Here is a 22,678-nt window from a genome sequence, read left to right as displayed (position 1 = left end):
AATATTTTGATTGTGTTGCGTTTGTGCTGGTCGACTTTTACGACGGTGAAGGCGTATCGCGTGCGATCATAGCGCTTCGGTTGTTCCAGTCGTACTGATGGTGTTGAAGGGAGTAAAAATCGTCCAAAAACTGCCTGAGCTTGTTTGTTGCAAGAGTCAAACAGCCTGCGCCTCTTATCGACAGCGTTCTTGGCCCTATTACGTCGTGGTTGTGGTGGTGGTGGTTGTGATGATGATGACGATGATGATGATGATGATGATGAGGGGCTTGTGTTGGAGAAGGAGGAAAGCGTTTGTCTTGAAAAAGGTAGGTCGCACGAATAACCCGGCCGTAGCAGCGGCAACCCGGTTCTTTGAGTCGTCACAAACTTTGACGCCTTGTGTACGTTGGAGACGGTGCATCACATTGACAAAGAAAGTTGCTAGGCAGCTGCGTTTGGATCTTATCTTAGCATCATTTCCTTTGTCTGCCTCATCTGTCTTGGCACTCGTCAATCTACAGTGCAGGCCAGGTGACCACGTTGCGTACCACCAGCAAGTGCCTGTGTTCTATATGTTATGGTCCTGAAACTCGACCAACGATTGCCTCGAATAATAGCCAAAATGGATTTTATAATTTTGAATTTTCCCTGGGAAGTGGTCATGTAAACTGCCGTGTGTGGCCTGGGTACCTGCATCTGACAAGTTGGTGGCTGTGCTCGTAAGGCAGACGGGCCAGGCCTATTTATGCTTAACACGTTCAGACGTATAGACCACAGCCCATTCGAGCATGACATGCCGAAAAAGGAATCTAAAACGGGCAGCAATTGGCCATCGGCTTGCTGTTCAGCGTTGCTGACTTCCATTCGTTAATGCTCAGGTTTGAATATTGGAGGCATTGCCGCGTCAGGAGCTGACGTGTAGAGCGGCGCAAAGAGCGTCGCTGTTAGCAGTCATCTAAAGTAGCTAGCAGTTACGGATCAGCAAATTGAAAGTAGCCAGGCTATGCCGTTGGATATATTTAGCAGCTATTTAATTGCGTCGTCTACCTGGGCTGTCAACGTCTCACCCTGCAGAGTGCAATGCGCCATTGGTCTTAGTGATCGCCGCAATGCAGGCCGCGATGATCTGCACCACGTAACGTGCGGCATAACTAACAGCTTTGGCATTACCAATCATTCTTGCAGCAATTTCCCCCGGCTACTAAAAAACGAGCTCCAAGATAGGCAGGGAATTAAAACTCACCCGCCGCGCAAAAGTCAGTGGGGGCTAAGTTAACAAAACTTACAAACCAGCCCACATCGTTGCGCCAGCCGAACTAGAGCATCGTGATCATGTGCGCGTCTTACGTGGGTGCAGTGATTCGCAAGCCGTGACTGCCTTCCATTTGCTGCAACTAACTCATCGCCGCTCTTCATCTACAAGCACGTCTGCCAAGATGCGGGAGGGTACTCCCTTTTGGCCGTAGGAGTCATCGAGGGACTGGACCTGTTGCGCTGCCACTGTTCGGCATCCAAGCAGCCTCGAACCGACACGCACCGCTTGGCCATCTTCACCATCGTTTAGATCCAAGATTATTCATTGAAATTGCTTCTCTTGCCTAGGCTTCGCAAACCTATACGCACTCCCGCCTCGTCATCCTACACCGTAGCGTTCTTGCCTGGCGGGGAATCCGGACGCCATCGTCCCCCCACCTGGCGCAAGGCTGAAGGGCATTGCGTGTGTGTGTGTGTGTGTGTCTATCACGGCAATACTATCACCGTTATTACCTTTTACTCAAAGCTATGTTACCGGCTTGGGCCCCTCTCTACGGCGAACTGATTCGGCGTCTTGGTGACTTCGGGTACGCTTGACGCGAACGCGGGCCCCATCCGCCTCGCAGCTTTCACAACCATGTCGGCCAATGAATATAAAGCCATGTATATCCCCATTCGTCCGTCAGAGTTCAAATCACAAAGAGCAATTCACCTCCTACCATACCATACCAGAATCTCCCGTCTGTTCTACTACAACTCGACAGGGCCCCCCAAATCGCCATGGACGCCAAAGCCAACACGCGGCAGTCCGTCGACTCCAACAGCCCGCTTCTCGCCAAGGCCGACGGCAGCACCGCCGCCTCCTCGTCAAAGTTCAAGGACGCTGGCGCAATGGACCTCGAGGCGCAGAAAAAGAAGGACGCAAGGAAAAGGCTGAACCCGGAACACCCCGTCTCTAGCATTCCGTTCAGCATGAAGCAGTGGTAAAGGACACTGGCCGGGGTCTTCATATCACACACACACACACACACACACACACACACATACATACATACACATGCATACACACATATATAAAGAGAGAGAGAGAGAGAGAGAGAGCAAGTTGGAAGAATAGTATACCCCAGTCGATAGCCATAGGCTACATCAATTCAAGCGCTAGACGGAATTTATACATCCAAAGACGACCCAAATGTTTCCCTGTTATTCAACAATGCGTGCACTTGCTGTGTGCGCGCAGCCCATGCTTGTTATGCTCCAGAAATAAGAAGAAAGGAACAAGGGGGAGAAAAAGGCATCAAATATTTCAACCAAATAATGTATATATGTGAAGAGAAGCCAACAACTAAAACAACCCTTGCCATCGGCATTCTATATGATGCCACCGGGCGGGCCGTACCCCGAAGACGTGCCTCCTGCGCTACCAGGGTCGCCATCCACTGGGGCACTGGTCGTCTTGCGTAGCATAAACATGGGTTTCTTTCCTTCCTTATCCAGCTGCTTGAAGAGAATCAGGGGCTTCTCGTCCATAGCCAGACACCGCTCCTGGTCGCCGTAGACAATGTACAGGGCGTACTGATCCCAGGGCGCATTGATTTGGTACTTGCGTAGCGCCGCCGGTAGAACCTTGTAGCACGGGTCCTCCATAGAGACCCGAAACGACTTGAAGATTTCTACCGAGCCAGGCGGGTGATTCGGGGTGTCGGGCACAGGTGTCTCACGCCGTCGCGAGGTGCTCGTCTCGGTGTAGTTTCGTATTGACGGTGTGGCTGTATCGCTGCGGTATGAACGCGAGGCAAGCGTCGTGCCGCTCAGGTAATTTTGCGGTGATGTGGGGGAGGGCATGTTTGGCGAGTAACCGGGAGATGACGCGTTGTGGGAAGAGCCATTCATGGCGGCAAGATGACTCGACGACAGGACGGCGCGTTCGGCGGCGCTGGCCGGGTCAAGCGTTTGCTCGGCAATGCTTCTTTCGTGGCCAGCCTGTGTGGGTGATGAACTCTTTGGCGTGGCTCCTATCAAAATTTTGCGTGTGGAATATTGGCGTTTTACGCCGCCAACACCAGTGCTACCGCCCGGGGGCGTTGGACCAGGGCTCGAAATGTTGCCGGCCTCGTATGTATAGCCTTGGCTGCCGGATGTGACGTTGGGCAGTGGCTGCTGCGCGTCCTTGGCGATTCGAAGGGCGGGCAAAACATCTTCGCGTAGCCGTCGAAAGTCGTCTGTCATGCGTCGCAGGTCCCCTTCGAGCAGGTTCATGCGTTCGTCTCGTAGCCTCAGCTGTTCGACGAGGTGCTTGATATCGTTGAGCGTGGCTGTAGCGTACTGGGCCTCAGCATCGGCAGCTGTGACAAGTTAGGAGACGCAATGTGAGATAACGCGGTACAACCTACACATTGGTAAATAGTGATCTGACTCCATGGGTATATCCTGTGCCTTTTTGACATCGTAGACGCTTTTCAGAATGGTCAATCTGTGACCTACACTGGCAATACCCATGCTCTTGAGATCGTCGTGGAGTAGGGCGACAAGGGCTTCCCCTACGATTTCATTTTCTTTGCCATAATGTTAGCTGCTATCAAGCTAGGCGGGGCAATTCGAGCTTGAGGCTCTAGGGTGTGCGTACCGATGAAGCGGTTGGCATACTGGTTGAGGCCGATGTTGCTGATAAAGTCGGCACACTCCTCGCTGGTCCATTCCGAGATGATTGTCTCGGGCAGACGGTCAGCACTGCTGTGACGGCCATATGTGGTGGGCGTGTGCTCGGTGGATGTCGACAGCTCAGAGTCGATGGGGGAGGCTTCTGAGTCGCCGACAGGGGAGTGGCCGCCCATGCTTCGCTCGTACTCGTCGTCGGCGTCCGACTCTGCGTAGGCGGTGCCGCCTTCGAAAGCCATGACGGAGAGTGCCTAGCTAGACAGGCGATTTCGTGGTGCGAGAGAGGTCGAGTGTAGTCGGGGACCCTCGGCAAAGCTGGTGATTCAGCTGGGCGCGAGGGAAAGGAGGGGCTCTGCAATGCAGGCGAGGCGAGGGGGGCGAGCAACGTCGCCTGCTAGCGGTTGAAGTTATCGTCGTACGGATAGGTTTCTCCAAATGCTAGGCAATTTTCGTCTTCAGACGCGGATGGTGGTCGTCAGCGGTGTTGGCAGTGGAGGGCGGGCGGGCGGACGCGCAAGCTTGATTTTGGGCGAATGGATGCGGCGAGATAAGGGAGACGCAGACGCGGAGGCCGTGCACGATGAGCGGCTCGAGGCTGAAATACGAGGTGGGCGGTCTGATTGAATCTGCAGGCGAAATTTGCGGTGGTGAAAAGCCAAGTCAAAGCTCGAACAGAGGGTGTCTGGTGGCTGTTCTTGGATGCTGAGAGGGTATCGAGTCGTTAAGAGGTGGTGGGAGATTGCGGCTGTTGCGATCACGAGGAGACGTGCTGTGTGACGAGAGCCGAACGGGGTGTTGGCGAGTCGAAGAAAGAGACGGAAACGCTGGATACACAAGGCAAATGTGGCGGCTATAGCAGAAGAGGAGGAACAAAAAGGAGAAGGGGAACAAGGACAAGGTCGCAGATCGGAAAGGGTGTAATGGGGGAGAGGTTGAGTGGTGGATTGGATGCAAGGCAATGCAATGCAGCCAAACGGGAGCGAGGACAGCCAGGAGGCGGGCGGACGGCGAAGGGGGAGGGGGGCCGAGAGGAGGAGATAGAGATGGATGGCGGTGGTAGGCGCGGATAACCAACTAGTGAGAGAGAGATGAGAAAAGATGGAGATGGGGAGAGGAGAGTGCAAGTTGGTTAGAAGGATTCCAGCTCCAAACAAAGTGTCAGGTCGCTGAGCGGAACCAGCGGTAGCAACAGGTACAGTGGGTATTTTCTTCGGCCTGGTGGGAGGGGTACATGCAGGACTACAGGAACAGGGCGCGCAGACGAGGTATCGAGAGACGATGGCTTGCAGTCCTTACAGTCCTTGCGGGGGGGGGGGGGGGGGGGGGGGGAAGCTAAATATAGCAAGAGTTATGTACATAGCAAGACTTGGGGAATTTTTAGCCAGTACTAGACAGAGGGCCTTGGAGGAGGCGCCGTCCGTGCAGAGGTTGTGAGCTGCAGCCTGCAGGAAAGAAAGCTCTTTGCGGGCGCTAAGAAGGGAAGGGAAGGGAAGGGGAAAAAGAGAACGAGACTGGCCGGGATCAGGGATTACACCACTGCCAAGATGACAGACAGGCACAAAGATTCAAGCAGAGAGGCGTTTACCTTGTACTAACCTACATAATAAGAGGTGTTACCTATCAGTAGGCCCGTTGAACGTGTCTACCCGTCCACTAACAACGGGCTTTTACAGCGGCTCTATTATTACCGCCCTTTTTTGCGGTCCCCCAGGTGCCTTCCAGAAAACCCAGCGCCTGTCAGCACAACGCCAGCCTGCCTGCGACTGCACGCCACCTACAGACTACTGGAACCTCCATGCCAAATTTAACAACACCACACCACACACCACACACCATCGCAATCACATACATACATACATACATATATCGTGTATTGCTATCAGCATACTATGCAGTCATACCCATCCCTTTCCTTTGCAGCTGCCGCCATCCCTATCACACTACAGCAATCCTACCAAACCACACGTACAACAACACATCCGCGGACAACCCCAGAGATCCCAAACGTCCGTCTGCCCGGGACCCCACCACCACCACCAACTTCAACTCCTCCTCGCGTTCAACCTGCAACTGAAATCTTCCCTTCTGACTTGCCTACGTAATTAGGTGCTCCCTGAGTTCCAAGTCGGCTAAGCGGATATCAAGAATTCTCTTGATTACCCGTCATCCCGTCCACGTTCGTCTCAGCTGTTCCTATCCCACCCAGCACGCCACGGAACAACGGGACAGGACAAAGACCTCGCGTTCGCGTTCGCGGTCGCCGGCTCGGCCAAGCAGCATCCTACGACAAGTTCGGCAATGCCCGAGACCCCTTGGCCCGTTCGCCATCCCTATACAGAAAGACGGAAGCGCGCAGAGACTGTGCGCTGATGCCGCCGTCACGTCCATGGCCTTGTGCCAAAGGAAACAAGCAACGGCATCAAACAAAACCAACTGCTTTCCCTTGTCACATTCCCTTCTTCTTTCGACATCCAATTTCATCAAAGTATTCAACCTCGTTACGCATACACACACTCTCCCCCAGGCTGCCTTCTAGAATTTAAATTCCATTTTCTGCATTGACGCTTGCTGCGCAAAACCCACCGCACGCTCGGAAACTCAAATTGTTATACTTGCATCTTTCCATTGCGGAAACGCGCAGGTATAAAATGGAGAATGCCGAAAAAAATAAAATAAAATGAAAACAAAATGCAAAATCTGCAGATGCCTGAAGCAGGCATGAAGACTGGCGCATTATGCACCAAGCAAGCTCCTCCCCCACCACACCCAACCAACTTCTTACCACAGCTTTGCCTTGGACCGTACATGGAAATATTGAAATCGCCACGTATTATGGGCTGCACAAGAAGACGGGTAAGAAGAAGACCATCATGCCACAAAGTTTTTTGAATTGAAAGCGCGCGCTTGACTGCACACTTCAACCCCTCTAAGCACCTTGTCTCGACTTACAGATCCGCTGCAGGTAGACAGCGATCTCAGTCCAATGAGGCCATGCAGCCCAGGCTAGGATACAGAAAAGGAAAATCATCTTCATCGTCGTAACCAGTCAAGAGAATCTTTCTTCATGAGGCTCCTCAGTGGTTCAACCCTTGCGTCGCCAAGATGGTGCCTTTTTGCGAGCCCACTATCGCCTCCACGTCCTGTTTCACATTCGCCCAGCGCAAATCACATTCTTCGCAAAATTCAACAGCCATTTATTAATCCGCGCAAAAGAGTCCGTCGCAATCCTAGTAGAATAGCTTTATATTGTAAATATTCAGTGGCTATGTACACCTCCCATACCTCATTACCAATCATCTCATCTCATCCGTCTACTGCCATGCCACATGCCGCCATCCCGTCCACCCTCGTGCAAGTGTCGAGGTTAGGGTCCGTTCCCAGACTACCAACATCGAAATGATTAAAAATGATTAATAAAAATGCCGCCCACCTAGGCTGCATTCATGTCTTCGCAGACACGCTGCGCTGGACCAAAGAAGGGGTAAAAGGCGTCATTCGCGACCGCGCCAGTCTTCAGCACCACGGCCCTATTCAAAACCAACCAGCCAATCACTCAACGCCTCGTGCATGTGCCTGTCGTCCTTTGCAGCTGAACTCGATGAAATGGGCAATATGATATAAAACAAGAAAAAGTTCCAACGCCTATGTAATGCTGTATGTTTATCGGAGTGGGAGCTTGGTGTCCTCGACACCATGGCGGATGACGTCCTCTACCTGCCATCGTGGCGGGTTCACTGGGATGCCATTGGCTGCACGCCATTCGCTCTCTTGCTTATGTGTCATGGCTGGCAGATTCTTAGGAAGGTGAGGAAGACCGCCTGCAACACCTGTTGAAATCTTGAGCTGCAGCAGCTCAGCCACCTCCTCGCAGGCAACCAGAAGACGGTCCATGTCCTCCTTATTGTGCGCTGAGGAAACGCAGAAACGGGCGCGCGAGCTAATCAAAGGAGTGGCGGGGTATCCGACAACGACAACAGAAACCTTGCGCTTCAGCATTTCGTGGCTAAAGGCGGGCATCTTGCCAGGGTGGTACAACAAAACAGGAATAATGGGGGAATCGTCGTGGCCGTACACAATGTAGCCCAGACGCTTGAGTCCGAGGCGGAGATATCGAGAGTTGAAGGCAATCCGGCGCAGACGCTCCTCGCCCTGGCCAGGGCTAACCTCACCAGTGATGAGCTTGAGGGACACCAAGATCTGCTGGAGAACGCAAGGAGCGGGAGACTCGCCAAGCTGCGTGGAGGCATTGGTTGCCCGGAGCTTATCGATGATGGCCTTGTCGGCAGCAATGTAGCCGCCGTTGGCACCAAACGACTTGGTCAGAGTTCCCATGAGAATATCGACCTCGGCAGGGTCGATGCCAAAGTAGTCGCAAACACCACGTCCCTTGGGACCAAGAGCGCCGATCGAGTGAGCCTCATCGACAAAGAGATAGAACTTGTACTTGCGCTTGAGAGCGAGAATGCCGGGCAGGTCACACATGGTGCCCTCCATCGAGTAGAGACCTTCGACAACTACCAAAATCTTCTTCCAGGGTCGGTGAGTGCGGGGCTGTCCCTGAGAAATGGCCTCTCTAAGGACACGCTCGAGGTCATGAGTGTCGTTGTGGCGGAAGGACTGGATAACAGCACCGGAAAGACGAGCTCCGATACGAATAGAGGCATGGTTCAACTCGTCGGAAATGATGAGGCAGCCTTTACTGACGAGGGCGGGGAAAGAGCTGGCGTTGGTGACGTAGCCCATAGAAAACACCATGGCAGAAGGCTTGCCGACAAAGGAAGCAATTTCTCGCTCAACCTCGAGGGCAAGCTCCGAGGTGCCGGCATCGGCTCTGGGGCTGCAGAAGCTGACGCCGTAGCGCTTGACGCATTCCTCGACGGCATCGGCACAGGGGCCGCTTGACTGGGCGAAACCAAGGTAGTTGTAGGAGCTCATGTTGAGAGTCTCGGTGTATGTACCGGTGTACTGGTACGACAGGTTAAAGTCGTGGGAGATGCGGTCCATGAGAGTAATGTAGCGGCCGGGGACGCCAACGGTGGTACGAGCGAAGCAATCGTCGAGACGACGCTTGAGGCGGCGGGTATAAAAGTTGTCAAAGTCATCGTTGAGAGGAGCGTAGCCGTTCTGCACCTTGAGAGCTTGATACAGCTTCTTGTCTCCGAAGCGCTTGCCAAAGAAGTCACGAATGTGGCCGAGGAGGATGAGAATCAGGTAGCTGATGTACGTGGTGAGCAGGTAGTAGTAGGGAGGCTCGTCTTCGATGGGAGCCTCGAGGGGCTCGCCGTGCGACTTGGAGGTGTAGAGGTGGGAGGGGCTGCTGAGGGGGCCGAATTGGGAGTCGGCGATGCGCTGTCTCTCGATCTCCTCGGCGGTCTCTGGCCTGAAGATTGTGGTGGTGGAAGGCTCGAGGGTCTGGTCACCAGCCATGGCACTTGATAAAGAGATGGTGGGTAGCGGAACGGTGGCGGGCGAGATGGCAGCAGGCGAGCCGTTCAAGGGCTGTGACTGGGAGTCGCGGGAGGCGGCCTGGGGAAAGTGAGGCCGATCGATGGCAGACTGGTCGGCTTGCTGCTGCATGGCGAGCAGAGACTTTTGCGCGGCGGAGGGGCCCTCCTTGGACTTTGGGCTGGAGAAGAGCTGGGAGAGGCGGTTGGACTTGGAAGTGGAAGAGCGTCTCTGGCTCTTTTCGGACTGCGGCATGGTGGGAAGGGTGGAAAAGGGATTCTGAAGTCGGCGCGGCATGCTTCTGGCGAGAGGTTGCAAAATTGATCCTAGAGAAGGAAGCAACCGACGAGACGAGGTCTGAAGGGCTCAGGAGCGGGTTGCGCAGGAACAGTGAGGATCTTTTTCGACAGGGGCGATGGTGGAGAGTCGGGGGCGGGTCGACGGACGTAATTTAGGCGCGAGACGAGCTGAGAAGTGGCCAAAGAAATCAGTCAGCAAGCTGGAGATGAGTCAATTGCAAAGGGCACAAACAGAGGTTCAAGAGATGGAAGCCATCTGCATGTCTGGGTAGAAGAGGGTGCGGGACGGATGGTGGATGGGAGCTCAAAGACTTGGGCGCAGGGAGAAGAAGGCTGGCTGGGCTGGCTGGGCTTGTGGGTTGTCCCCTGAGAGGCCCCCTGTCGCGATGGCAGAATTCCGGCGGAAGAGCCGGGGATTTGGCAACTCCGGGCAACAAGGAGAAAGCACTAGGCTGAAAGGAGGGAGAATTGGTGGTGATTCCTTGGATAGAATATTCAAGGCGGCTGGTATCGTGTGATTTTGGTCGGATGCTTACCGGTGATGCCTTGCTCACTGCACTTCCGGAAGCGTTAGACGTTGAACGCGAACCGTCGCGGCTTTGAATTGTGGCTGGCGTTTGCACAACGGGCGAACGTCACCAACGGTGGCGCAGGCGAGGATTCTCAAGTTGCGTAGGAATGACTGAAGGATAGACTAGGCAAGAATGAAAGGATGGAAGTATCCCGAGCAAAGAAGAGAAGTAATAAGAGAAGGCGTCGACGGAAAAAAACAAAGACAGGCGGCAAGACACAAAGCGGCAACCCGTTCTCAGTCATCAATGACGCCAATGTGCTTGGGCTTGCTTGGCTTGGAGTCTTGAAAGGCCGCAAAAGGGCACAGCGGGAAGAAGCGGGCCCACCATCTACCTGCGAACCACTAACAAGCGCTAGAAAAGAAAAAAATGGCAAGAAAAGTTTGAGGGCAATTTCAGCGATTGTAGTGGGGTAGCGAGGCTCGAAAAAGACGCTAAACTTTTAAAATTAGGGGGGGATGCCGCCTGAACCGGCTTAGCTCACCTTGTGGCAACTCGGGTCAGCAAGCCGGTATGCATTGTGACTTGCTCTATCCGTAGATGCATGATTGATGCACGCCTGACTGCTTTTGTGTAGATGAAAATTCGATGGAAAATATATGAGATGTGATTGAAAAGGCAAAAGAGGCCAGATATTGTACTGATATCAAGCTGGCATAGAACCCACATCAAATTGCTGGTACAGCCGCGGTGGCATCTGTAAGGTAGTCTGCCATTTCAGCTACATGCATACATACATTCGCCAGGCCTGGCCTCATCGGACCCCCCGGAATCCGGTCCCCTCGACTGTCCTCATGGCAATGCCATTGAGGATCCTATTATCATACTGCCCTGATTAAGGGTCCACATCAGCCGCCGGTTTTCCCATTCTGCCCCGGTCCGCTGGTGGCGAGTCCCGGTACCAAGACCTGGTCTGTCTGTAGGTATGGCTCGTTCACCTATGGATGTCGTGACGGCAGTCCAGCTACAGCATGAATCTATGTTCTAAAAATCCGGCATTTAACCCCAGACAATGGCTTCTTCAATTCATGCTTTTTCCCCGGTACGATGGATTTTGTTTGAAGCTCTGACGGGCCGCGATGGTCGTTTGCTTAAGACTACCGATGGAGGTACCTTTTGCACCAACAGCGTGCCTTCTCAAGAAGTCGTCCCGGAATCAGATTATCGCTTCGTTTTAAAGCAAGTATTTGAGAAAGAAGGTAACTAAATGGAAAGGAAATGTATTCAAAAGAGGAAGAAACAATGCGCAATACACAAATGCTACTTTCAAAAGATTGGTGACGCCAAGTATTGACACCTGCAATTCGCCGTCGCCTGAGGTTCACCAGCTGCCGCAGCAGCCGCTAACGCCAACCTCATTCAGATTTCCACCCCCAAAAACCGCCGAACCACGAGCGGCGTCGGCCTCACAACCACGGCGCCGCACGCAGTCATGTCCCTCGCGCGCTTATCGTGCCGAGTACGGTACGACCGCGTCATTCTCCTCCTACCGTGCCAGCAAACCTCGGCGCGCCGCTTCCACGCCTGCGCTTCGCAGCGCAACCCCGAAGCACCCTCCTCCTCCGCCTCATCACCACAACCGAAGCGCGGCCTCGGTCTGCTCCGAGGAAGCAAGACGCCAGCGGCCAAGGACACTACCTCTAAGGCAGCAGCGACGCGCTACATCCTCGGTCAGAGCGCTGACCTCCCCATCCGGGCGCGCTTCGCGCCCTCCCCCACGGGATACCTGCACCTGGGCTCGCTGCGCACCGCGCTGTTCAACAACGTCGCCGCGCGGGCCAGCAAGGATGGCGGCGCATTTATCCTACGCATCGAAGACACGGACCAGGTAAGAAAAGAAATCTCATCGCCTTTGTCACGCTGCGGTCCAGCAAGCTCACGCCAACTCTTTCCAGAGCCGTCTTGTCCATGACGCCGAGGCGCGCTTACTAGAAGATCTCTCATGGGCCGGCCTCTCTTGGGACGAGGGCCCCGACTGCGGTGGCCCGTACGGTCCCTACCGCCAGGTACGTATCATCGGCCCCCCTTCTCGCTAGCCAACCGACTGCGTGAACGATCCTGACAACGGAGACAAGTCGGAGCGCCTGCCCATCTACCAGGAGCACGCCCAGACGCTGCTCGACAACGGCCACGCCTACCGCTGCTTCTGCAGCCCCGCGCAGCTCGACGCCCAGCGGCAGGCCCTCCACGAGGCCGGCCGACCGACCCTGTACCCGGGCACCTGCCGCGCCGTCGACCCGGCTGAGTCGTCCCGCCGCGCGGCCGCCGGCGAGCCGCATGTCGTGCGCTTCCACGGCGGCGGAGAGACCGGGGCCCGGCCCGCGCTGCGCGACGCCATCTACGGCCACTTTCAGAAGAAGGAGCCCGAGGAGGACTTCATCCTGCTCAAGTCAGACGGCTTCCCGACATACCACTTTGCGTGCGTCGTCGACGACCACCTCATGAAGATCACCCACGTCATCCGTGGAGAAGTACGTCAGCCCAATGCCTGCTCCCCTTCCTCTGCTTCTTTCTGCCATCCTTCTCCTTGTATTTGTTTCTATCTGCAACGTTCCACTGTGCTAACACCAGGATGAAATTACCAGGAGTGGCTCATCTCCGCGCCCAAGCACGTAGCCCTCTACCACGCCTTTGGCTGGCAACCCCCCATCTTCGCGCACCTCGGCCTGCTCGTCAACCCGGACGGCACCAAGCTCAGCAAGCGCAACGCCGACGTCGACCTGTCCACCTACAAGGCCGGTCGCGTCTTCCCCGCCGCGCTGCTCGCCTGGCTCGCCAACCTCGGATCGTCTTTCAAGCCCAGCGCCAAGCCGCCGCGCTCCGTCGCCGACATTGCCGAAGCCGTATGCATTCCCTCTCTTTCTTCCCTCGCTACCTCTAAAACTTGTATTGCCTACTGGCTAACGAGGAAAATCCGTATAGTTGACGTTTAAATTCACCCGCGGCGGCATCAAGCTCAACGTCGAGAAGCTCGACCACTTCAACGGCAGGTACCGCGACCTGCTCCTCCGCGAACCCCTCGCCTCGCTTCCTCCCCGTGAGGCCGCCCTTATGCGCACCCACCTGCTCTCGCCCACCCTCGCCGCCGTCTCGACCGCCGCCACCACCGGCGTGCCATCGTGGCCGCGCGCCCCCCTCCCCCTCGAGCGCGTCCCGCCCCTCCTCCGCGACGCCCCCGACGCGTACGTCCACGCCGTGCTGGCCAGTCGCGACGGCGGCTTCCGCGACGCGGCGGACGTGGTCCGGCAGCACCCGTACCTCTTCTTCCGTCCGCCGGCGGACGTCTACCGGGCCTCCGTGGCCGCCACCCCGCCGGACGCGCGCGTCCTGGATGCGCTGCGCGGCGTGCTCGAGCGGGAGGACGAGGACGATGGGATCTGGGGCGGCCGCAACGGGCAGCGCAGCGTGGAGGCGCTGCGCACGGTCCTGGATCGTCAGGGCGTCGACCCGCTGACGATGCACAACGTACTGCGCCTGGTCGGTGCGGGCGGCCAGGATGTCGTGTCGCAGAGCAGTGGTCGCATGTTGGCCACGCTGGGTCGGGACGAGTGGCGGCACCGGCTACGATGCGTGCAACAAATTGTATAAAAATGACTACTCTCTGTCAGTGAACCGTCATCGACAGTGAGTTGCAAGTACTACTGTATCACTACTATTCATACCCAAAAGAATTATCACCAATTCGCAAAGCAAACACAGTGTCACGTAGAATAGTAAAGACTTGGCAATTGTGTGAGAGTCTGTTATTCATTATATTTGGATGACGGACGGGCTTGTAACCGAACAAGTGAGGAATCGAGAAATCAGATCAAGATGGCAATATTTGAGAAAAAAGTAGTGGGAAATAGTAGATAGGAAACCATTAAGTCGTTACTTGCTGCGAGAGATGACTGTGTATCCTCATCGACGACGGAGCAGATGCTATTTGATACACGGTGTGATAGAATAGGGGTACGGTGAACAGGAACGACTACGCGTTCGTCGTCCTTTCCATATAACAAAAGGAAAGGGGGGGGGAGAAGAGAAGTAAAAATCCAAGTATAGCAAAGAAATGCAATCGGGACCAGCACGGCATGTGGTTGCGTGGGGTATACAACTGGCCCAAAGTCTAAACTTCAAAAATCCACACCTAATGAAATTTTCGGTTAGCAATTGGTTTCGTAGATAGCCACCGAACACGAGATAAGCGGCGGCTGACGACTTGGTGAGAGAGTAGGATGCTCCTCGGGCCAGACTTGCCTCAATCTTTCCAATCTCCTGCCTTTGCCTCTTTGCGGCCTCCTTAGCACTCAACATAGCCATGTCCAAATCATCTTGGTCGCCCATGGTGATCATGTCGCCGTTGGGCATGTCTTCGTCCTTGATCTTAATCTTGAAGCGGCGGCGCATGCCAAACTTGTCTCGGATGCGGTCGACAAAGTCAGGAAACTCGACGGCACCGCCAATCATGATGTAGCGGACATCTTCGGCATGGACTTTGACTCGAAACTTGCGAACATCGGGTCGTCTTGATGTGTTGCGTGAGCCATTGGACATGGAGCCGGGACCGCGTCGGTTGTTGGAGACCATTTCAAACTCCGCTCCATCCAAGGAGCCGTCGTCATAGTCTGATGGCGCATCCTCCTCCTCTTCATATCGCTGTGACGGCCGTCGGCGTTGTTCTTGTCTGCTGCCGCCTCTCGATTCTCTCTCCTTGCGGCCGGCGTACATGTCGTACACGTCGCTGTTGGCGTAGGTATCTTCTTCAATCGTCTTGGTGGGTCGGCGCTGCAGTGGCGGCGGCTCTCTTTGAGAGAAACCTCGGGAAGGCAGGGCACTCGACGCAGACCGTGTGGCACTGGGTCGGCCGTCGTCTGGGGAGAAAGCCTTTTCGTATTTGCGATTAGACTCTTGCGGTTGAATGTTTAATCTCGCGAGCGTGGGCCTGCCACCATTGCGGACTGAAGCGCCGCGTGACGGGCCACGATCGTTCTCTGGCGGGGGGGTGGGAGGGAATACATTGCGGCTGGTGCTTGGTGGCTCTGATTGCTGTCTCCGAGACTGAATGCCAGGCTTGACCAAGTTGGTAGCAGCAAACGATATGTTGTCAGTGGGCCGGTCATCTTTGACCTCCGTCTTGGCAGCCTGAAGAAGTCGTTAGTTGGGAATCTTGAAGCTGTGGATTGGCAAACTTGCGATTTTCATTTCCGACCCTGCGAATCCTGTAAAGGCATTGGACCGATCCGATGCCGCGACCAATCTTGCTTTGCCAAGGTAATCTTTTGTCTTGAGGTTTCGGACCTTGGCCTCGTTCGGCCGGTATACGACACCGACAGGGATGGAGAAGACAGTATATCCCTATTTCAACGTTAGAATTTGGCTTATTTTGTGTTGTGGGCGAGACTTACATCGGCTTCTTCGCGGATCGCATCGTCAATTACATCATGGTCCTCGACAACCTTCTCCTTAACGGCAAAGGTCAGATCCTGCATGCCAGCCTCCTTCTGCTGGAGGTAGATATAGCAGAGGCCACGGTTAAACAGTACTTCGCAGGAGTACAACTTGAAGAGCAAGCCTAATTGTGCATAATCAATCATCGTGTTGCCGCGGAGGTAGAGAAGGGTATCGTTGAAATTGGCGAGGGCTTCCTCGAAGTCGCCCAGGAGGAAATTGGAGACACCTTGTTGAAAATAGGCGACGGCCAGATACTGGTCAAGACGAATGGCTCGCTGATAGCACTCAACCTGTGGGGAAAAGTTCGGGTTAGCAGTTGAATAATGAAGCCGGCTCGAAAGCTACATGACGTACGGCTTTTTCGTGCTCGCCGAGGGTGGCATGAATAACACCCATGTTGAAAAGAATCCTGCTAGTATCGCCTATCTTTTCGAAGTCGGCGAGCGCCTCATCGAATTCATTGTTGTCGTATCGTCCGAGGGCCGAAACCCATGTCTCGATTTCCTGCGATAGTGGTCAATGACAGGGGCTGGTATGGTGGGAGACGGCGAGCGGCTTACCAGCTTCAGAGACATGATGATGACCAAAGGCAGTGACTACTGCACAAGTGGACGGTAAATGAACAAGTTTACGACGAAGAGACAGCCCCGTGACAGCAAAGTCCAAAGGTAGGACGGAGAAAAAAAGAAGAAGTAGCAGAAGAAGAGGGGAGCCGGGAATGCTGCAGGAATATGCAGCGGTGCGGCTGGGGTTGCAGCAAGTTGGGCGCTTATTAGTGAGAAGCACCAGTAGGAGGTGGGAGATGCGGTGCAGCCAATACTTGGGCTGCTTGGCGGGGAGGGGGCGGGCCGTGTGGCTCAAAAGGTACGTATGTACCCAAATTAGTAGGAGGAAAGTAGCCACGGAATGTGAGGCAATGTAATAGGCGGTGGGTGGCGGGTGGATGGGTTGTGTGGTATTGCAGTGATGCAGGCAGTGGATGCCGGCACTCGTATGGAGTATCCGTACCTTGCTTGACGGGGACGGATAGGTAGTTATTGATTGACTCTTGAGGCACGGCAAGCCCAGGCAGGGGTCAGACCCTGTTGCAGACAACGTACTAGTAATAAGGTAGCAACGGAGCCAAACAAGGCAATTCTCAAAAAATGAGAGGTTCCTCCGGGCTTCAGCTCTTGCTAGTGCAATACACCGCACAAGTGTTGCGCGTGGCTCGATATGGCGTCTTCCCCCACTTGCCAGCAGATGATTCGCGTCCACTTAGCTTTGATGAAGATGTCCGGGAGCTGGGTTGCATTCGATTGTCGGCAGAGGAGACGAGCTGGCTGCGGTTTGACGTATAAGTCCGTGCAAATACAGACGGACGATTGGTATTGATAGATGGAGCCGGATAATGTGCGTTGCTGATAGCGAGACTTGAACAAAGAGTGTGTCGGCTTTCTTTTCGCGTCAGATCATGGACGAAATCCAACGACAGCGTTGCTAGGAAAGAAGGAAAAGGCTGCCAGAGCCCAAGTCGGGAAATAGTCGAGTTGATATCCTCGTGGTCGACGGGCATAGGCCGAGCGTGCTTCGGAAACGACAGGACCGCTTAGCCAGCTGGAGCGGGGAAATCAAGGTTGTAAATTAGAAAGATGAGGAGGCCGCAGCAACTATTGATTAAAGCCAAGACGTCGGCAAATACCACTTTGCTCTCGCTGGCGTGCTGTGTCGTCTGGACCGGCCGTAGACAGCGATGCGTTTGCTCTCAAAGGATGCAAGGTAGCGAATGCACCGGTAGCCAACCGAGTGAGAGAGAAAAAACGGGCGAGAGGGGACGAACGAGGTGGCTTGCAGAAAAGGGCCCAGAAGGCTGAAAAGAGAAAGAAGAGAGAACTTTGAGAAGGCCGATAAAAATCGCAATAGTTAGGGCCGTAAGCTTGTGGTGTAGATGTAATCAGTAACAGGCCTGCCAGGGAGGGGAGGGGGGTATGCATGAATGGCTTGCGGACAATAAAAAACGGCATACCACCAGGCCTGCAGGTGACCATCGGTACCCCTCTACCAGCAATACAACAGCCCAACTAAGAATATCCTCTTTGAAAATAGCAATCACGGTGGTACCCGTGTACAAGAAAAACGGTTTGGCCTTTTGCTTGTGCTTGTGCTTGCCAGTTCATACCAAGCCGCCGCCGCTACTTCAAAACTGCGTGCGACGCTGTGTGTCGGACCAGGTACTGCTGCGGCGGCGATAGGTCAGGTCCGACACACAATTCTGGGGCTGCCGCGGCAGATACACACCTCCATCACCATCACCACGAATCACCTATCACCACTACCCATCGGCCTGTGTTCCCTTCTCACCTACTTACCGCCGTCCTTCCCATCGCCGACGCTGTCTCTTACGTTAGCCCCAACCCACCCAAGGGGCTGGCCACCCCTCCTGCTACAACCATCACATCCAGATAACCTCCACTTCCAAGTCTCCAGCATGCCCGCATCTCGGCGCCAACACCCTCGCTCGCCAAGGAGGCGAGCGCAGGGGCCAGCATTTGCCTGACTCGACTCCACGGCCCTGACATGCAGCACATGGCTTTACAGACGTTGGGCGTGTTGGATGATGGACCCGGAAACCTCTGTCACAGGCTTGCTGATGACAGGACTGCGCCGTGGCTTGCACTTGGCTTGCCTTGCCATTGGGATCAACTTTTCTTTCCTTTTGCCAGTGCCAACCCCCGCGAGCCAATAACTAGCTGCCATGCGAGGCTCAAGCCACGGCCGCAAGCACGCGTGCGTCTTGGTTGCTGCAGGCCCGACTCCGTCGCTCCCGCAAATATCCTCCCGCCAAGACTTCGTTGCCTACTGCAGGGTGACAAACCCTCAGCTCAGGGTTCAAGAATAGCATCAGCAGCGCCATCAGCGAACAATGATGAGACCATTTCTGCAGGTCGATGCAGGTCCGTCCTGTTAAATGGCCCGATGCGGCGCTAGAACAGACTGACCGGCGAGCATTGCAAGAACCGAACATGACTGGGGAACTAACTGTGTACAGTACGATCCACAGACAAGCCAGGGCGGCGGCATGGAATGTCTGTTCCCAGCTGTTTCTACCGAATGTACGGAGTGCTAATAACATCCCCGCTCCTGGCCCAGACTCCGTCCATATCGTGCACCGCTCCGGGTATACCGCCTGGCGCCCGTTTGACCTAGATGGCGCCAGCTACTTTCACGCCGGAACCAACGGTGCGCAGTGGACTCTTTTCATCTCAAGTCATATCCGCTGCGGCGCTGCATAGCCCTGAATTTCAAAACTTTTCATCCTCCGCCCGAGCCTGTAATTCCATCGGCCAGACCTGGCTTCAGACATCCATCCGCCAGTGCAGTCTATAGTCTAGAGCGTCAGGCACCGCCATATCACCGCACTCGAATGCAACCCAGGAAACCGACGGCGGCCGTCAAAAGATGATGGCCAAAACGCCACTAACTAGTTAATGCTGCCACGTTCTAGGTGATTCAATGCCGTTAGTGTGTTGCTATCTTGGGACGCTGGAGGTTACACCATCACGCACTTCTGCCTGCTCATTGGCCCCCAGCTAAGCGCCCAAGTTCGCCCCCTGTAACACCCATCTCAATGAACCCTTGCCGGCCTGGATACCACTTCCAGTTTAGCTGTCGTCTCATCTCCAACAAGTTGCCTTGCATATTTTCTCAGGCCGCTTCACGAGAAGAACTTTGGCATGCGGACAAGGGTGAACTCATACTTCCGACCAGAACAGCTGGCTGCTAGCAACCCTACTTGGCATCCAACAGCATGCCTCTACGCTAACTACGGATATGACAATGCACGACGACATCAGGACCTGATCAAATCCTGCAGGTGCGACGCATGCTTGCTTGCATTCTCCGTTCAGCAATCCTTCAACCTGCGCCCTAGCAACAACTATGCAGTCATCGTACCTCTACCTTGACCTATCAAGACCTCGAGTGCTACCAACCAGATACAAGGATTGCTCATGGCTAGATGCATGCACAAATGTTTCTATGTTTAGCTTCGGGGAGCGGCCCTTTCCCCAACCGCCATCTATGGCTTCATCACACAGTCGCTGGCCATGTGATGAGGCACATGGCCAGAGTGTGTTTCTCGTCACACCGTATTGTTTCTTTGTCCAAAAATAGCCCCCCGAAAAGGGCCGACACCAAGACGTCGATGCGAACCTGCCGTGGCATCCAGTGGCGCCGAGCAACTACGCGCCGGGCCGAGGCGTAACAGAGAAGAATCTCGCGGATTTGGGCTGCTCAACAAAAGTACGGCCCAGAAACACATGACGCGAGCAAGAGAAGAAGTGAGGGGGAAGAGCCCCCCCCCCACGTTACACGTTACACAGCAGACGAGAATTCAGCCTCCTCTCCGAGACATAATCTTTCTGCAATGACACCTTGGCCGGCCAAGACGATAATGTCTCGCGTATGAAGTACTCTACCTGTGTCAATTTATCGGTTGTTCTTTGTCTTGAATAATGCCATCGCAGTGTCACCTCGGTGGTACTTCCACGCTCATGGGTCTGGCTCTTGGCAGCACTGGAGCGTCGAAAGAATCAAGAATATGTTTGCCATAGCTTTGTCTGCTTGAATATGGGCGTAGCTAACTCGAACTCTGTTGAGGCGGCGGTACTGATTCACGCCGGGTTCACGCCGGCACTGGCCGTCAACCCTTGCAGTGCTATGTATCGGTATGGTATTACATGCCAACACCATCGTTCGTGGTCATGTTGCGATACTATTGAATGGTCCTTTCCGTTTCTTGTCTAGTTCCTCTTCGTCCTCGAGAGCATCTACTCGCCATGGAAAGGATACCAACTATTCATGTGGCTGTTTGAAGTGCGCCAGGGACACGGAATGGTCGACACAAAGCGGCAATTCAAGCCAGCCAGTCAGTCCAGTGACGCTGTTTCACCTCTTCCCGTCTCATCCTTCCCATCAAAGAGTCGGACTTCTAGCATGAAGTCAACGGGACGGCAGATGGGGGCTGCAATACCCGTGGCAGCGATCGAACCTGGCTAGCCTTGAATGCATTTGCGGTCTAGAGAGGCTACTGATTAGATCTCGCGCTGAGATATTCCAGATCAAACCTATCTTGGTAAACGAGCATTGTCGGTATCTTGAGGGTGGCGGCTCTTGGATAGCATGAAACTGGCCCGGAACTTGCTTCATATGACTTCCTCGTTCTCGACACTGTCGCAGCTTGGACGGGAGCAGGGGAGGGAAGGTCAGACGAGTGGTTTCATTTCATGATTCATCGCGGCTAAGGTCTCGACTGCCCTTTAGATTGCAGTCCGTCCCATGCACTGCCCGATCGTCTGAACATGTTTCATCAGGCGTCTTCATTTCCCGTTCAACGCCACCCAATTCTCAAGTTGTTTTCATCTACTGTACCACAACGCCCCTGCTATGCAGCCCACCCGCGTACAAGTGTACGTACCAGCGAAAGCACTCCCCGACACGAACTCTCTACAGCATGCCCTTTGCCCGCTCATCCTTGCGCTCCTCCCACAGCGTCTTGCCCGTGCAGGAGCACACCGTCTTGTCGTTGTCCCACATGCCCGAGCTCCGGGCGATGACGCCGACGACGGTATCCGCGTCGTTCTGGAGCGGTCGTCCCTCGTCTTGCTTGGTGAGGACCATGGCGTGGCCAATGACCTCCCAGATGGCAAAGGCGTGGTCCGTGAAGACTGCGCCGCGGCCGTCGGCGCCGACCTCGACGACGCCGAGGAGGCCGCACGCCCCCGCCTCTGTCGGCTGCTGCTGCGTCCAGATGGGGCCCGTCGACGCGGCGCCGTCCTTGAGGTCGCCGTACTGGCGGATAGTGGCGCGGTAGGTGCCCGGCGAGACGCCGCGAACCGTCAGGTCAACCAGCGTCCTACCCGAGCCGACTTCCACCATGCGCGCGAGGCCGCGGACCTCGCGACTAGGGTCCTCGTCGTTGCCCTGCTGCAGCCGGGCCGGCTCGGCAAAGCTCTCCAGGATGCTCACCGCGGCGCCTGCGCAGAGTATCATGTTAGCATAGAATCTCCAATCGTAATCTCTCTGTGACTATCCTGCCACAGATGCGAATACGCAAGCTCCGCCGAAGCAGTGGTGGGAGGGGAGGACGGCTGCGACGTACTGTTTGAGGATCCTGATCCACGCAGGATGGCATCTCTTCCTGTATCTTGGATGGCCTCGACAATCTTCGACGGGGCGGCTGCAGGGGAATACAAAAGACGTCAGCTATAACTTGGACATGTGCGTGGATGCGATGTTGGGTGTGATTCAGAGGAGCTCGGAAGAGCCCGGGCGACTGAAAATGTCGGCCTGCGCGGGGCAGCCAGTGGTGAAACGTACCGGAGCCCTCGACGGCGATTAGCTGGTCCTGGAGGTTGGCCTCGACCTTGGTGATGCCTCCCAGGCTGTAGAGCGCGTCCGAAACCGACTTGACACAGCCGTCGCAGGACAGCGGCACGGCGAAGAGGGTCTGCGCGTTTGGGAGTGCGTGAGTTGGCGTTTCATGGGATGCAGAGTTGTAACCGACGCGGAAGCCGCAGGGTCACGGTAGTGTTGGGGGAGGAGAAGAACGGGAAGGGGTGCGGGTGACATGACAAGGAAAAGCAATAAAGTGGCGTGAAGGGAAATTAGGGACTGCTGTAGATGCTCACCTGGAAAGCGTGGTTGGCAGTCATTCTGCTTAGAGATTCTAGATCGCCGTCAGTTCCGTACCTGCAGGCTATCTGGAAGCTTGTCGCGGGGCAACTCACTATGACTACCGGTCTCGCCAACTGATTGCTGCACTGTGTGGTTTCTGTTATAGCGATAGAGTGAATATGCAGAGAGAAAACAAACGGAGGATGCAGCGAGTGTCTTGGAGGTGGCAGACTTGAGCATAGCCTTCACTATCTCGTCATGGGTGCGAGTTGGTCGAAGACGTTCTTGCTTTGAAATCCAAAGCTCCAACTCGCCAGCGAATAATCGCAATCACTGCGTGTAATAGAGCCCCTCTATTCGGAAGCCCGAACACAGCGTGCAG

At 55.0% G+C, this 22,678-nt stretch overlaps 6 protein-coding genes across 6 annotated transcripts; 2 read left to right on the top strand and 4 right to left on the bottom strand.

The window, feature by feature from the left end:
* Positions 1-2,015: 2,015 nt before the first annotated feature.
* ISF_07179 (hypothetical protein) lies at positions 2,016-2,222 on the top strand (the record flags this gene model as incomplete). Its single annotated transcript, XM_018850782.1, has 1 exon — positions 2,016-2,222. One exon carries the CDS (start codon positions 2,016-2,018, stop codon positions 2,220-2,222), a length of 207 nt encoding a protein of 68 aa, XP_018702060.1.
* A 384-nt stretch (positions 2,223-2,606) lies between these two features.
* ISF_07178 (MAPKKK cascade protein kinase regulator Ste50) lies at positions 2,607-4,132 on the bottom strand (the record flags this gene model as incomplete). The annotated part of the gene is made up of 3 exons (XM_018850781.1): positions 2,607-3,580; positions 3,629-3,775; positions 3,862-4,132. 3 exons carry the CDS (start codon positions 4,130-4,132, stop codon positions 2,607-2,609), a joined length of 1,392 nt encoding a protein of 463 aa, XP_018702059.1.
* A 3,421-nt stretch (positions 4,133-7,553) lies between these two features.
* On the bottom strand, positions 7,554-9,593 carry ISF_07177 (serine palmitoyltransferase 2; the record flags this gene model as incomplete). The annotated part of the gene is made up of 1 exon (XM_018850780.1): positions 7,554-9,593. One exon carries the CDS (start codon positions 9,591-9,593, stop codon positions 7,554-7,556), a length of 2,040 nt encoding a protein of 679 aa, XP_018702058.1.
* Positions 9,594-11,641: 2,048 nt separating this feature from the next.
* Positions 11,642-13,797, top strand: ISF_07176 (glutamyl-tRNA synthetase; the record flags this gene model as incomplete). The annotated part of the gene is made up of 5 exons (XM_018850779.1): positions 11,642-12,037; positions 12,081-12,215; positions 12,285-12,680; positions 12,795-13,052; positions 13,132-13,797. The coding sequence occupies 5 exons, from the start codon at positions 11,642-11,644 to the stop codon at positions 13,795-13,797; spliced, it is 1,851 nt and encodes a 616-aa protein (XP_018702057.1).
* A 527-nt stretch (positions 13,798-14,324) lies between these two features.
* ISF_07175 (Tetratricopeptide-like helical) lies at positions 14,325-16,217 on the bottom strand (the record flags this gene model as incomplete). Its single annotated transcript, XM_018850778.1, has 6 exons — positions 14,325-14,338; positions 14,382-15,333; positions 15,490-15,546; positions 15,597-15,932; positions 15,997-16,146; positions 16,203-16,217. The coding sequence occupies 6 exons, from the start codon at positions 16,215-16,217 to the stop codon at positions 14,325-14,327; spliced, it is 1,524 nt and encodes a 507-aa protein (XP_018702056.1).
* A 4,909-nt stretch (positions 16,218-21,126) lies between these two features.
* Positions 21,127-22,334, bottom strand: ISF_07174 (Superoxide dismutase (Cu/Zn) / chaperone; the record flags this gene model as incomplete). The annotated part of the gene is made up of 4 exons (XM_018850777.1): positions 21,127-21,656; positions 21,782-21,859; positions 22,000-22,129; positions 22,311-22,334. The coding sequence occupies 4 exons, from the start codon at positions 22,332-22,334 to the stop codon at positions 21,127-21,129; spliced, it is 762 nt and encodes a 253-aa protein (XP_018702055.1).
* Between the last annotated feature and the right edge of the window lie 344 nt (positions 22,335-22,678).

This window comes from Cordyceps fumosorosea (genome assembly GCF_001636725.1).
Source record: "Cordyceps fumosorosea ARSEF 2679 chromosome Unknown scaffold_20, whole genome shotgun sequence".
NCBI classification, from domain to species: domain Eukaryota; kingdom Fungi; phylum Ascomycota; class Sordariomycetes; order Hypocreales; family Cordycipitaceae; genus Cordyceps; species Cordyceps fumosorosea.
This window is presented reverse-complemented; position numbering and strand designations above follow the sequence as displayed.